Consider the following 14,695-nt stretch of genomic DNA (forward strand, 5'->3'; position numbering starts at 1 on the left):
GCCACGCAGGAGAATATGCTTTGAAATCGCACACGGTTGGGGGATTTGTTTGCTCCCCCCCTCCCTCTCCCTTTGCATTGGCTGGCACTGCAAGTAAAGCCCTCTCGAGTCCTCTGTGCTATGCTGCCCTCTTTCAAGCAGCTGTGAGATCACACTTCCTTGCTGACACAGGCGAGCTTCCTTCCCTTGCGAGGATCAGAGCTTGATAAGAGCACGGAAAGCACCGGGCACCAGAGCGGGGCCCTTTGCTTGCAGCCAGTTTTCTGGTGCGTGCTTGATGGGCAGCACTCCTGTGCCCCTCCTGCTGCGACCTGACCTGCGAAGTGCAGCCAGCCAGGCTGGGCTGTGAGCGCTTGGTGCTGCACTGGGTATGAGGAAGCACACAAGTGGGGCTACTGCACTGGGTTGGGGGTTTGGAGGGGTATACTATTTTTGGAGCCTCACTGAGCTATCCACTCCTGTTAAAAGTCTAGCCATAACCTTCCCTGTGACCCAGCATGCCTCATTTGTCCGCAGGCAAATGACTGAGCATAACATCATTGCATGAGTCAGGGAGAAAAAATGGGGAGATGTGGAAACTGAGTCAAAGTAATCCAACCATAGGACTTAGGTTTCTCCTTTCAACGCCCTACAAGCATGACTCACCCCAAGGATGTGCAAGCTTGGAAGTTAGCTAAGCCACCAAAGCTTCCTCAGTATTTGCATGGCTTAATTCAGCCAGTACAACTTAAAATTGCCCATGCCTGCATTTAGGTTTGCACTGGCAAACTTACATCAGCCTCTGACTACCTGTCGCTGAATCCAAGGCAGAGTTCAGGCATAAGCACCTGCTGATGTGATTAGCTACGCTCAGGTATAAAAGACTCCCCACATAATGAGGTTAACCTCCACAATAATAATTAAAAATAAATATATTCAGTTTTTTTGCACTATGTTTTTAAGCCTTGAGGAATTAGGTTTTTCAGCTCTTTGTGGTGACCATGATGACTATCACAAAACTGAGGTCTCAGCTCTCATAATTGTCTGACTCTGGGAGGTAAGGTTTTAAGAATGGTGAATATTAAGAGATTTGTTCTAGAATTCATAAAGCTGGCAAGGCTGAGCACACAAATACTGATGAGGGGCGATGCACATGCAGGACCGAGGTACCCTTGCATTTGCTCAGATGGCATGGAACAATACCTCTTAGGATTATTTTAACTTGTACTTAGTTACTTCAGTGAATATGTTCTTCCAAGATAAAGTGCTTTCATTTTGCTTCTCTGTGAAACCAATGCACATTCTACTATACAGGTCACATACAATGTCCATAGTAGGAGTATGAATTGTCTATTCAGGGCAAAAAAGCAGCTACTTATCTTATTAGTTACTGAATTCCTCATTAAGTAACACACTTTCTGCAGTGACTGTACAAGAACAGCACTGATTTATATTTGAGCTAATTTTTTTTTTTTAATATTTTACGGTGTTTAAGATTTTATCAATGTAAAAACCACTTGAAGCCGCATGCGAGTTGTACAAAAACAGCCTTAAAAAGAAGGCCTAAAATATGGGATCCACCAAAGTGAATGTAAAATATTCACCTTTTTCAAGAAGGTCAAGAGTCCACCTACTGATCAGTTTTCCTTTTGAAGCTGCCAGTTATCTCCTTCCCTACTGCAGATTCAGTTAGTTAAGTACATTCTTTACCCTTTAAAACAAGTTTTTCACTCATCTAATAGTGGAACAAACTACACAGGACTGGAGATAAATATTTTTGTAAATTATTTGTATTGGACTGTGGCTCTTCTGCAAACGACTGACTTTTTCCAAATGTTCCTATGCTTAAATGAGACAACTATATGTTGGGAACTTGGATACAGCAGCGGTAATACATACATATTTTATACCACACAGACATAAGAATGAAATTATTTATTAAAATAATTATGAGGTCATACAGGATCACTTTTCATTAGAAATTTTAGTTAACTTATATATAAAAAACAAACTACACAAACATGATACTTGACATATTTTACAACCAAGATATTTTCCTCGTTTGACGAAAACATACGTTTGAACGTACGTACGCACTTTACTCATCCACATGATCTTGAAAATATTCATCAACAAGAGCAGATTTATCTTCTTCATACTCCTGCCAGAGAGAAAACAAAAAAGTAAAACCTGACTGTTTCCCCCCAGTAGCTGTAATAATTTGTCTGTTCTCTGGCATTTTAATTAGTAAAAAAAACCCCACAACCCACATCAGGAACAATGTCTACTATGATTCCATAAAACAAGTAGCAAAACTCTGGAAGCAATTTGTTTCTAGAGCTATCCAAATTGTATGGGTCAAAATCTAGATCCAGGTATTTTGCATACCACAAGTACAAAAAAGGAGTGTAAGTATTGAATTTGTTCCTTAGGATTTATGATCTGAATAATCAAATTAGACTGGACTTGGAACTGATTTTAAGACACCAGTCTTCTTGTATTGTACATGACATAACTTATTCCTGATCTATAGYGTATACACAACACACAGGCTCAATGCATTTTTTGAACAAGTCAAAACACATAATTTATACTATGAGGACATATTTATATTATGACTTATATTATGGATCCTTTTAACTTTTTCATCTTATCATCAGACAGACCTTACCTTTGGTTCTTTAAATTCAAGATCTTCTCCATACTGAATGGTAAAGTCTATGTGCTGCAGAACTATGTTCATACTTTCCTCATCAGAGCGATCAAACGGTAAAAATCGAACCATACCATAGTCATCAATCTAGAGAAAACATTTAGAAGACATTAGTAAGAGAGTGCAGCAAGTTAGTTCTTTTACACTCATAGCACTCTAAGCCACTTCTTTAAACCAAACTACATCTTCCTTGCCTGGACTCCCAACATACCATTTAAAACCACACTGCAGACCAGAGGCATTCCCCCAATTAGAACACCTGCCCATCAGTCCCAAGTCCTACACATTAGATAAACCTGTTTTCCAAAGTTGCTAATCTTTTAGATCCTGGTATTGTTAGCATGTCTGTTATGTAAATATATAGTTTTAGGGGAAAAAATTGTTTATAGTATACATAGTATCTATAACAGCAAAGAAGCCAGGAGCCATATAGTATGGTTTATAAATACAGGACTGAATTTATGAGTACCAGTTAGAACGAAAAGCAATACACCTACCAAACCACATATGGATTTAGTCAGTTTCTTAAACATTTTGCTTTTTAATATATTTGTAGAATCCTCAATCATGGAATACATATCTGGATCTAAGTACCTAGGGGGAAAAAAAAAAGTCATCATTAACGTCAAAAGAATCCTTTGCTAAATAACAAGTAAGTCATTATGCGTTTAGATAATGATTTAACAGAAGATAATTAGAGAAAAAGATAAATATGTATATGCATGGAGTTAGCCTTTTCACTCTTTTGTAAGCATCTTATCCCAGACATATAAAGACTCTGCTCAACGTAAAACAACAGCATCTTTTCCCACTCCAAAAGAGTAGATTTTAACTGTGGGAAACATTAGACTGAATTTTGAGTGAAGTTTACCTCCAGATGTTAGACTATACAATAAATATTTGGGGAACTTACTTTTCTATTTCCCTTTTCGCTTTCTTGCTCAGCAAATCCATTTTGGTCATGATGTTGATCTGTGGAATCTCTAAAGATATCATTGCACTGAGTGCTGCCAGAATTCCAGAGATAAACTTACAGGAATATGAAAAATGACATATTTAAGTACAGACAAACACAACACCAACATGCAGGACATGACCACTAACTACCTACTGAATATATGACCAAAAACTAGCCACTGAATATATTAAACACAGACAGAAGGCCAAGTGGGAGTCATTATCTCTGTTGGAAAAGGAAGATGCTGAAGTTCCCATCTGCCATCTATTTCCAGAGTTTCAAATCTGGATCTGTCCCTTCCAGTGGCATCTAACAAAACTCAAAGCCCTTCTCAGGATTCTCACTGCTAGACTGGGAAAGGGGCATGCTCTCTTTGCAGATCTGACAAAGTTTTATAGAATCACAGAACAATTTAGATTGGAAGAGACCTTTAAAGATCATCTGGTCCATATCAGGGCCAACTTCAAGGTCAGATCAGGTTGCTCAGGATCTCATCCAGTCACGTTTTGACTAACTCCAGGAACATACATTACACAATCTCTCTGGGCCTCTGTTCCAGTCTGACCACTCTCACAGTGCAGGATTTTTTCCTCATATCCAACTGGAATTTCCCCTGCTGCAACTCGTGTCTGTTGCCTCTAATCTTTTTGCTGGGCATCTTCAAGAAGGATATGTCTCGATCTTCTCCATAACTGCTCAGTAGGCAGGTGACAACAGCAATCAGAACCCCACCCTCACCCCCCACACCCAGTTAGCAATCTCCATGGTAAAAAAAAACCAGCTCCCTACATTACTCGGATTTCTTGTTCTCTACTAATATGAACTTTTACAATAGATTTCAAATGGATACCTTAAAAGATTCCACCATAAACTGAGAATCAACAAGAAAAACTCCACAGACACGGAATTCCCACTGCTGAAGCTGCTCCACCAGCTGTTTCATCACTGGTAAATGCGTATAGAGTTCGATCTGACCTAGGACACACTTAGAATATTACTATACAGAAATGTGAAGCTAACACATAAAGAAGCATATACTAGTTCACAGTTATCAATTATACAAGTAGTGGCATTACTCTTAAAATGAATAAAAGCTGTTATAAAAAGCATGATTTTTCTTTTCAGACAAGTCTAACTGTATTTGGATGAACTTATACTGGAGGAATGGAAGAAGGATAAAGGTTTTCTTTTCCTCTGTTGACCTCCAATTAGCATTAGCAGTTGCTGTGGTATTGCCACAGCATATGACACTGTCAAAAATCTGTGCAGCCATCCAAATTAATCAGGATCAGGTTCCCTACTGAAACATCTGAAAGTGACTCTGACAGCTGTTTACAACACAAAAAATGTACGAGTGATTGTGAGCAGCAAAAATATATTGTTAATTTTATACTGCATATGAAATATGATATTTAAATATGATAACACAATATGATACTAAAATACATATGTTTGTTTACCTGGGCAATCAAACAATATATAGTCATCCTCCACATGACCAAGGCTTTCCTCTAGCCAGTTAAAATTATTGGCAAAGTATTCCATACAAAACACCAAGCCGCCATTGGGACCAAACCTTAAGGAATCATCTTCCATAACATCATCCACTTCTATTAACTCGCGGATATCTGGAACAAGACACACAATATGTTTCTAGCACACGTGTTTATAGTGGTGCACAGAGGCCGGTTACTGTAATACGCTCAAGTCTCACAAGAACTCTCGTTTGAAATCTAGGTATTACAAAGCAGCAGGAAGAGCAACAGGCAGCTCAGATACCATTTACACTCCAGAAACCTCACTCTGCTTTCCTGTGTCAAGCGTCTTCAGGCTGTACCAAGGTAGGAAAGAGGGTCTTAAACCACAGTGACAGCACGGCCTGTTACTTACCTACACTGCCTGGCCCTGCGCATCAACATATATACGTGATATACATGTATATACACACACACACATAAATTATTATAAATACATACAAAATGTTAAAGCTTACATTTAGCGTGGGGCACATCCTGCCTTTACGGTCAGATCAGAGCTACTCCTGGGCCTGGCCCTGCCCACCCCCCCGGAGCTCCCCCTCAGGCAGAGGGGCCCGGCCCGGCCCGGCCCCCCGGGGCTCCCCCCGAGGCGGAGGGGCCCGGCCCGCCCCCCCCCCCCCCCGGGGCTCACCTGCCATGACGGGGTAGCTGAAGAGCTCCGCGGCCGGGTCCAGGTTGACCACCTGCACGACGCGGCCCAGCGCCTCGCAGTGCTGCACCATGGTGGAGCAGTACGTGCTCTACAAGGCACACACACGGGGTCAGGGGCCGCCCGCCCCGCCGCCGCCGCCCCCCACCGCCCGCGCCGCCGCCCCGCCTCACCTTCCCGCTGCCCGCCGGGCCCATCACCAGCTGCGCGTAGCGAGGCATGGCGGCGGCGGCGGCCTCCCGGCTCCGCGCCACGGCGAAGCGGCAGCGGCTGGCCGCTCTACCGCCCCGTAGCGCCTTACGTCACGTGCTGCTGTAGCCTATGGCGTGCGCTGGCGTACCCCCGCCCGCCTCCCCTCAGTTACGGAACGCCCGAAGGCTCAAAAAACGCTCCTCGCCGCATAGCGCCGGGCGCCGCCCTCGCCGGTCACGCTCCCGCGGCGCGCGGCTCTCGCGAGACGGCGGCGGCGCTGGGGTGGGCGCACGTGCCGCGCGCTGTGCGGGAGCCGCCGCCGCCGGAGGAGGAGGAGCCGCCGCCGCCCCCCCGCCGCCGCGGCCTGAGGGGCCGCCCGGGTAACGCCACGCCGCCGCCACCTCCGCGGCTTCCCGCCGCAGCGACCGGCCTGCCCCGGCCTCTCCCTGCCGGGAGGGCGCCGCCTCAGCACCCTCCCTGCGCTGCGCCCCAACCCCCTTCCCCCCCCCGCACCCTCCCTGCGCTGCGCCCCAACCCCCTTCCCCCCCCCGCACCCTCCCTGCGCTGCGCGCTGAGCCCCCTCGCTGCGACCAGCCCCTCGCTGCGACCGCCCCTCACCTCCTGTGCCCCGGCACCCTCCTTCCCGTCTCCGGTTCCCCACAGCTTCCTTTCCTTCAGCTCTGAGCCCCCTCCTCTGCTCTCGCTGCGAGCCTGCCCCCACCCCCGGTATCCAGCACCCTCCGTCTCCCCGGCCCTGACCCCCTCTCCCGCCGTGTTCCCTCGCCGTGACCCTCATCCTCTCTGGGGACCCAGTACGCCCTCTCCCTCCCTAGCCCTCTCTCAGTGTTCGCCCCCAGCACCCTTCCTCCCCCGTTTATCACCTCCCTTGGTTCCCCAGCATCCTTTCTGGTGCTAGCAGTGATCCTCCACAGTCTTTCCTTGTGATCCCCCTGCTACGAACCCCGTAACTTCTGGTGCCCTGGCGTTTTCCCTCAGCTCTGTGCACTGCCCAGACGCAGCTCTTACAACAACCTGGCTCTGAGTCTTCCACACATGCAGCCTGCTCTCATGTTCCTGCGGAGCATCCTTGTGCCTTGCAACCCCCTTCGTTGGTGTCTGTTGACTCTTATTTTCTATGCTTCTTCCCTGGAAAATGCGTGCATGTAAACCGTTATTGAGTGTGTTAGTGGGTTGTGACTCCCCCCCCTTTTTTTTTTGCCGGTGTCCCAGTATCAGATTTGGATTCTTCAGATGCTGATTTAAATGACAGCCTTTCCTTTCTGATATACTTGTACCTTCCCCCTTCCAGTGTACCCACTGTTCGCCTGCCATTGACTTAATGTGATACTTAACATTTTGCTTAACCCATGTTGGTGGCTCCCATGTTTTGTTCTCACGCATCTTTCTTCATTTTCTGTTGCATTTCCTGGTGTTTCGTTTTTTCCTTTAAGTACTGGGTTTCCTTACTGCTTCATATCTTTTGCAACCACTGTCTCCATGTTTTTTCATTACTTCTGGGATCCTGTTTCTCCTCCCCTGATTATCCTGCTATTCTTATGATTGCACCTTTTCTCTATCTTGTTAGTTCTGTCAATCTCTGGGATTTTTGTTGTGTTGGGAAGGATGTGAATAATTTTAAATCCAAATTTAAGCCCTGATTATTTCCTTCTGTGACCTGCAGGCTTGTGAGATGGCTACAGATGTAGCTGAGCCTGTGGTCCCTGACTGCAAAGGAGATTTGAGGAGCGGTGCCAGGTCAGATGCTGACTATCCTCTTCGAGTTCTCTACTGTGGAGGCAAGTGTTGAAGGGGCAGTTGTCTGTGATTCTTATGATGTGCTGTTTATAAGGGCAGCCTAGCAGAAAGAATGAGAGAATCGGAGATCTGCTGTTGGTCAGCTTTTATTCAGCAAATAGACAGTGATCAGCTTGCCCTTTCTGATCTTCTTTCTAAAATAGGTTAGGTTGTGTATTCCATCTAAAGCATTTATGGTGGAATAGATGGGTTCCCCCTTTGTCGGAAAGATGGAGGTACTAACATCTTTCTGTATGTAAACAGTTGCATTGACGGGACAGTGCTCAGATTATGAACTGTGGCACAGTGATCTGTTCCTGCAGAAAGCTAGTAAAATCTTTAGCACAAAAAAGGCCTCTGACAATCAGTATGGTAATAAGAAATGAAATTAGAATTAATGAAATTGTTGCACTGTGTTTAGAATTCTGCTTTGCTCGCTGCTGCATTTGTAGTTACATGGCTGAATTTTAAGAAAGTAAATAATCTTGAAAGCTATGTTTTAGATAACTATGTTGTTATGCTTTGGACTTGAATACAATTGCAGGGCTTTGGGAAAGAATCCCTGTTTTGTATGAAAGTTTGCACAGTTTGTTTGGATGTGTTCTAAGGTTGATCTCATCTCCTGGACACTGTCTGCGCTCGTAAAAAGGAAAACAAACCAAATCATGTGGTATTTTATTAGGTATATCTTTTGCTTCAAGTAGAGCTGGTGGTTTTTTTCTGTATCTTGTACCAAAGCATCATCTTTGCTTCCTTCGTTGATTTGATTGCTCTCACTGTGAGAGTTTTATCCTAATGCACAGTGTCTGAGCAAATGACGACTGAGAGAAAATTGAAACTCTGAGTGATATCAATAATCTTTTGAGTTAGTGTGATTATAACCAGAAATTGGCATAAGTCACCCAAAACTTTAAAATATAATTTTCAATTTAACACTACTTATAAATCTTTTTGTAATCTTTTTTTTTCTCCATCTTTCTCCAGTCTGCTCATTGCCAACAGAGGTGAGTTAATTTTTTGTTGTCTGAGTTTCTTCATCTTCTTTCTGTTCTACGATTTCTGATTATGATGATTATTTCTGATCTTTGCTGGCTTTTCTTTAACTGTAACAGTTCTGTGCTTCAGCCACTGTCTTCCTTAGGGTGTCACGAAACTTCTTGTGCGATAGCGTACTGTGTTGGTATTTAATCACCCTAAAGAGAAATGGCTGTGCTGAATAGCAAATGGTCTGTATTTGTTTGTGACATATTTTGTAGTTACTTGGCTAACAACATTCATTTGGTCTTTCTTCTCTAGTACTGCGAATACATGCCTGATGTGACTAAATGTAGACAATGGCTAGAAAAGAATTTTCCAGATGAGTTTGCAAAACTTACAGTAGGTAAGAATCTTTCTCTGTTTTCTAACTGAGAAGGTATGTGCCCTTAGACTTGTTCATAAATCTTTGACATTTTCTACTTCTCAGCTCTTCCCACTTGCAGTTGTATCAAGTCTGAAAATTAAATCAGTCTTTCAAGAGTCTAGCATGCTTTGGTTGCTGTAAAAATAACAGTTTGATAAGGTCAGAAAACACTGGACAAATGATATGCGATTACAGAAATAATGTTTGAGCTTTCTTAGGGGTTAGAGAGAAATTTTCTACTGCAGCCAGTCATCTGTGCACTTGTTTCCCATCAACTGATGCAATTAGTTTATCCAAATTTATGTCTGTCCTGTCTATTGTGAATTGCTGAAGAAAGGGTCATTAACGATGTTGTGTGTTGATTTGCATATGGAATTTTAATAACACTGTCATTAATTTCTGTCCCTGTCTGTGTAAATTGTTATGTGAAGAGACTGTTCTGAAATCATAACCATATCCTTGAACGAAGGCTTTTCTGAATGTCAGAAGTTTAGTTTGGACAACTGCTATGCTATTTTGTACATGTAACTAGTATCAGGCAAGCTACACTTACAGAAATAGAAAGTGCTGTACAGTGATACTTTGTTAAATCCCTAAATTGTTTGTGTAAGAGTGTGGTAGTCTGGCCACTAATTTCTCTTTTACTCTTTCCTCTCTCCCTTCTTTCTGATATATTTAAGAAAATTCACCTAAACAGGAAGCTGGGGTTGGAGAAGGCCAAGGAACTGCAGGAGAAGAAGAAGAGAAGAAGAAGCAAAAGAGAGGCAAGGTCTACATAGTTGATTGTGGTATTGATTTATAAGCAGCTTGGGGAATCCTTTTCTAATCACTGGCCTGGACTGTGGCACAGCATCCTTGCATCTTGGTTGTTACCTACGCTTTGTACCTAAGATGACTTTGCACAAAAGAAATTGAATATATAAATGTTTCTTCCAGTTAGTAGCACAGTTGGTACGGTGACGGGACAATTAGATATGCTGATTAAAAAAAAAAAAAAAGTGTAGTAATGATAGCAAATGAAAGATGACCTGCTCTGTGTATCTGTCTGATTGTTCTTGTCACTGCTACGGCACTTATTCAGGAAGCAATTTTTCTCAACCTAAAGTCAGCTGGCATGCCTCCCGAAATACTTCTTTTTGTCCTGTTTAACAGCAGTTTATAGGACAGCTTGCAGACTAGAACAAACGTTGCCTTCCTATCATAATGCCTCACCGCACTGCTTTCTCCCTTCTTCTCTTCCACCCCTGCCCAGTATTCATGTAACAGGATTTGTTTTTATGCATTTAACACTAAGTATCCCAAAGAGCAGGTGTGTAATGGAATTACCGCTACTTCCATTAACTACTATGTCTTTTTGTGGCAGTGCTAATGAAAAACATTTCCCAAAACACTTTGGAAGGTATAAAATGTATGAAGTAGCTTAAACACACATTTGTCTTCATTAGAGTTCTTTCTGTTTAACATACTTTCCATCATAAATCAGAATGCTGGGGTTGTTAATATGTATTTGCCTGTGGAGCGCCAATTGTGTCTGTAGTGCTTCATAAATGGCTGTTAATAGCCCGGTAAGCTTCAGCTTGTAAGCCACACATCACTGCAGATGTTTCGATTTTGTCTTGTTAACCAGTTATGTTTACCTTGTCAGTAGGATGTGTAGTGAAGACAGTAATTTCCATTCTGTAGATCGGATGCTTTTCCACAGACTTCAGAACTTTTTTTTTTTCAACATTAATTTATTGTATGGGGTGACAGGGTTAGTTTTCAGCCTGTTTTTGTTATAAAATAATATTTAAGCTACTTTGATTTTCTCCTAAAATCTAAGAATATAAAAATTTCACAAGAAATTAGTATGATAGGGTAAACTGTTAAGCATGATGACATAAGATTAAATATAAGAGAGAGAGGGTGAGGAAAATGAGCAAAATTGAGACACTGGAGAAATTTACTGAAGAAATTTTAAGGCAGAAATTTACTGTCTTAAATTATCAGATATCAATTTTTAGTAATGTGGAACTGAGAGTGCTGCATGTTAGAAAAATAGCTGGTAGACTTAATAGGAAGGGATTTGTTTGCTTGTCATCAACTTGAAGGCTTTCATGCTGAGAAGGCTCTAGAACAGAAAGCTTTGGTTACCCTGGAGTAACTTGATGAGTGTATGCAGTTAGCTGAGATCTTAATCTGACTTAAAGAATCCTAATGAGCTGTCTACATCTTTTGCATGCCTTGCTCAGACTAATAAATGCCTGATATGTTGAGTGTTCCCTCAGGTTGACCTAGAAACAAATAGTAAATAAGAAGATATTACTTCATGTGGAAGTAAAGCTACTGTAGCAGGCCTCTGTTTTACAGGCACGGTGTTTTTCTGCTAACACATATTTGTGTTTTGTGCTAGGATACATGCAGATAGCTAGAACTTAGCCTGCTGTTTAACTCAGCAGCTTGAGTAGGCAAGTCCTTGGGGCACCAATAAATGGACATGAGCGGTTTGTCTCAGACACGAACCCTAAGTACGCTAAGCTCGTGAAAAACATAAAAGTAACCATTTGTTCTTAACTACTAAAGAACAATTCCTGAAAGGGGTTAAATGTTGACCAAATCCAGTGGTCAGTAATTAAAGCATGGGAAAGTCCCTTTTTCATAATTATAACAGACTCCTGCTGTGCATGCTGTTTTTTAATGCAAATTTGACATGCATGTATTGCTGTTTCTTGTAATACTGTGCTTTGATGCCATGGGACCTCTCTAAAATAATCTGAGTATGAGATATTTAATGTGTAAAATATATATTTGTTAACAAACAGAGACGGAGAAATAATAGTTCCTTTGTTTATAGTGATGAAATCTGACCTTCTAGGCTTTTTTCTTTAAGTGTAACATTTAACCAATAATCTAACTTTATACTCTGTTTTAAAGGTGGAAGAGGTCAGATAAAACAGAAAAAGAAGACTGTACCACAGAAAGTTACAATAGCTAAAATTCCTAGAGCAAAGAAAAAATATGTCACAAGAGTATGTGGCCTGGCAACATTTGGTGAGTTGGCTTTTGTCAAATGTTTTTTGTAGGTTTTAGATGTGCTTGCCTTTAACCTCATTGTATTAGCTAGAGTCTTAGCTTGTTTAATGTTAATAAAAAAGATCTCAAGTCTGAAGCTGTTTCTCTCCCTGCTGTGTAGATATCTCATTCTCCATCCTTTTATTTCCCTTTCTTGTTTGCTTACTCAGGATTATTTTTTACCTATTCTTGAGACTGATTAAGTGCACTTTCTAGTAAGGCAGACAAATCAATACCTAAGTAAGCTGACAATGCTGTTCTGCATAGCTTTAGTTCAGTTGCAAACATCTTAATCACGTTATTCGCATCTATGATATTTTACTGTTGATCACTAAATTTGGTAAAAAGATAAGCTGTAACCTTGGTTGTATTAACAAGGTAAGTTACATACCATCTGTGTGAAAGTAGCATCAGTTTTCTTGAGGGAACAGTAATTTGCATTTGCTTGATCTGAACTGGATATGTATATTCTTGCAAGAAGCCAAACTCAAAAATCATTGAGGAATGTTTCAAAAAAGATCATCCTTCAGCATGTCTATGGAAAAGCTATTTAGATAACTGTGGAAGTTACTCAGAACCAGAGGGTTTTTTTAAATCAGTTCTGCTTTTTTTTTTTTCTGGTGATTGTATATAGCACAGACCTGCATGAACAGAATATATAGAGGCCGCTCAATGACTTTGCCTTAAGGAGTCTGCCATATTTGTGGAGTGAATTGTTCTGTATGTGAATAACAGGCTTTATTTCTACTTTAACTGGAAATTGTAACATGGCCTTAACTCTAAACTGCCACTAATCCCTCAACAGTGAAAACAAGATTTAAATTCTGTTTTTTTTTTTTTTTAAATTGAGAAGACATTTGTATGACAATGACTGTACTTAAACTGTTAATTTTCCTGTCAACAGAAATTGATCTTAAGGAAGCACAAAGGTTTTTTGCTCAGAAATTTTCCTGCGGTGCCTCAGTAACAGGAGAAGATGAAATCATCATTCAGGGGGATTTTACAGATGATATTATCGACGTAATCCAGGAAAAGTGGCCTGAGGTAATAAACTGCTTCTTTCGTGAGGATTCTAGTTTTCCATGGAAGCCTCTGTTTTTTCCAATGATTTTGAAAAATGTTTTCATATTCACAGCACACGTTGTGCAAAAATTAAAGAGCAATAGTTTAACTCCTACCTATGAATGATTAAGCTAAGGAGTGATTAAAATTGAAGTCAAATATTGTTTTCATTGTCCAAAGAATGTTAACTAGGTAAGCATGTAGTGCCTGGTGCTTTGGATCCTACAGTGAGGAAGGCATGTCAAATATCTGTGGCTTCTTCCTGAATGTTTCTTAACAGTGAATGCCTAAGGAATCTTATAGTGCAATCCTCTTGTTTCAAAATGTCTTTTAAAGTATTTCAAAAGTCAATGTGCCTGAAGGCACATGTCACTTGCATAGAATTTTCCAGAGGGAATATCGGATGGGGCTGTATACTTTTCTCCCCCACACTCCATTACCTGTTCAGTTGTGGGTACTGAGTGGGAGATGTATGAAGAAAGCATACTTAATATGATGTGTTTTGGCTTTTTTTTTTTTTCCCCCTAGGTGGATGATGATAGCATTGAAGATCTCGGAGAAGTCAAGAAGTGATAGTGAAAGACTACCTTTATTTAATTATATGGTTATAAATGATGTAGCCAAAGCGAGGCTTCTAAATACACTTATTCTGCAGTGAAACTGTGGAGAACCCATATCCTTGGCATTTTCACCATTCTGTATAGGCTGCTTGTTTTTTTGTTGTGATATTTGCCAAAGTTAAATTGGGTTTTTATCATGCTTATGCATGAAGTAGATTTAAATAAAATGTTCCTCACTGAATACAGTTTCTATTTTCTTTAGAGCTACTTTCCTCTAACAGTCATAAAGGAAAATAATAACTTAAGTAATTAAAAGCTTATTTCTCATCCACTATCATTTCTGCTGAACTAAGTGAATATTTAAAGCAGGTGTCTCATGAACAGAAATCGATACCTCTGACTTACCTGCCTAGAAACTGAGAAGTCGGAATGGGGGACACATGCTGAAGATTTGCTCATAGTAAAGGAAGATGATACTTATAAGACTATAGGACTTATTTTTCAATTTTTGTTGCAAACATTTGCACAGGTCATCCGAGTCAAGCTAACTGTACGGGCTTCGTAAAGTCACATGCAACAAGAGCCTGAAGTAATTTGTGCTCACAACTCTGCTGCCAGTGTAAAACTGATAGGAAATTTAACCTAATATTTTGTTCTTAGAAAACTGTTGAATGTAAAAAAGATCTTAATAGTGTTAAGTGAAATACTAAAGAACATTAGGCTTTAAAAATAGCTTATTTCCATAATTCTGAACTAACTCCTGATCTTGCCAGTCTTCTAGATGAGGCATTGTCATT

At 41.2% G+C, this 14,695-nt stretch overlaps 2 protein-coding genes across 4 annotated transcripts; one reads left to right on the plus strand and one right to left on the minus strand.

The window, feature by feature from the left end:
* Positions 1-1,944: 1,944 nt before the first annotated feature.
* Positions 1,945-6,241, minus strand: GPN3 (GPN-loop GTPase 3). Its single transcript, XM_026058687.1, has 8 exons — positions 6,011-6,241; positions 5,820-5,928; positions 5,111-5,278; positions 4,501-4,625; positions 3,606-3,721; positions 3,190-3,286; positions 2,651-2,779; positions 1,945-2,140 (listed from the first exon to the last, which is right to left on the minus strand). The coding sequence occupies exons 1-8, from the start codon at positions 6,056-6,058 to the stop codon at positions 2,078-2,080; spliced, it is 855 nt and encodes a 284-aa protein (XP_025914472.1). The 5' UTR covers positions 6,059-6,241; the 3' UTR covers positions 1,945-2,077.
* A 127-nt stretch (positions 6,242-6,368) lies between these two features.
* DENR (density regulated re-initiation and release factor) lies at positions 6,369-14,139 on the plus strand. 3 transcript variants are annotated; one of them, XM_026058688.1, is made up of 8 exons: positions 6,369-6,409; positions 7,711-7,825; positions 8,808-8,827; positions 9,120-9,204; positions 9,906-10,013; positions 12,139-12,255; positions 13,181-13,320; positions 13,867-14,139. In XM_026058688.1, the coding sequence occupies exons 2-8, from the start codon at positions 7,720-7,722 to the stop codon at positions 13,909-13,911; spliced, it is 621 nt and encodes a 206-aa protein (XP_025914473.1). In that variant the 5' UTR covers positions 6,369-6,409; positions 7,711-7,719; the 3' UTR covers positions 13,912-14,139. The 3 variants fall into 3 exon arrangements, with proteins under 3 accessions (XP_025914473.1, XP_025914474.1, XP_025914475.1); XM_026058689.1 differs by having other exon boundaries at positions 9,906-9,989; XM_026058690.1 differs by lacking the exons at positions 6,369-6,409; positions 8,808-8,827.
* Positions 14,140-14,695: the final 556 nt, after the last annotated feature.

Source organism: Apteryx rowi, unplaced genomic scaffold (genome assembly GCF_003343035.1).
Source record: "Apteryx rowi isolate R43461 unplaced genomic scaffold, aptRow1 scaffold_15, whole genome shotgun sequence".
NCBI classification, from domain to species: domain Eukaryota; kingdom Metazoa; phylum Chordata; class Aves; order Apterygiformes; family Apterygidae; genus Apteryx; species Apteryx rowi.

Excerpts from the sequence above, each read along its gene's own strand:
- GPN3 (XM_026058687.1), bottom strand. The coding sequence starts at position 6,058 with ATGCCTCGCTACGCGCAGCTGGTGATGGGCCCGGCGGGCAGCGGGAAG. Across the intron at positions 3,722-4,500 it reads TTATGGTGGAATCTTTTAAG|TTTATCTCTGGAATTCTGGC; the intron begins GTATCCATTTGA and ends TATTCCTGTAAG. Across the intron at positions 2,141-2,650 it reads TTGAATTTAAAGAACCAAAG|GAGTATGAAGAAGATAAATC; the intron begins GTAAGGTCTGTC and ends TCTCTCTGGCAG.
- DENR (XM_026058688.1), top strand. The coding sequence starts at position 7,720 with ATGGCTACAGATGTAGCTGAGCCTGTGGTCCCTGACTGCAAAGGAGAT. Across the intron at positions 7,826-8,807 it reads TCGAGTTCTCTACTGTGGAG|TCTGCTCATTGCCAACAGAG; the intron begins GCAAGTGTTGAA and ends ATCTTTCTCCAG. Across the intron at positions 12,256-13,180 it reads ATGTGGCCTGGCAACATTTG|AAATTGATCTTAAGGAAGCA; the intron begins GTGAGTTGGCTT and ends TCCTGTCAACAG.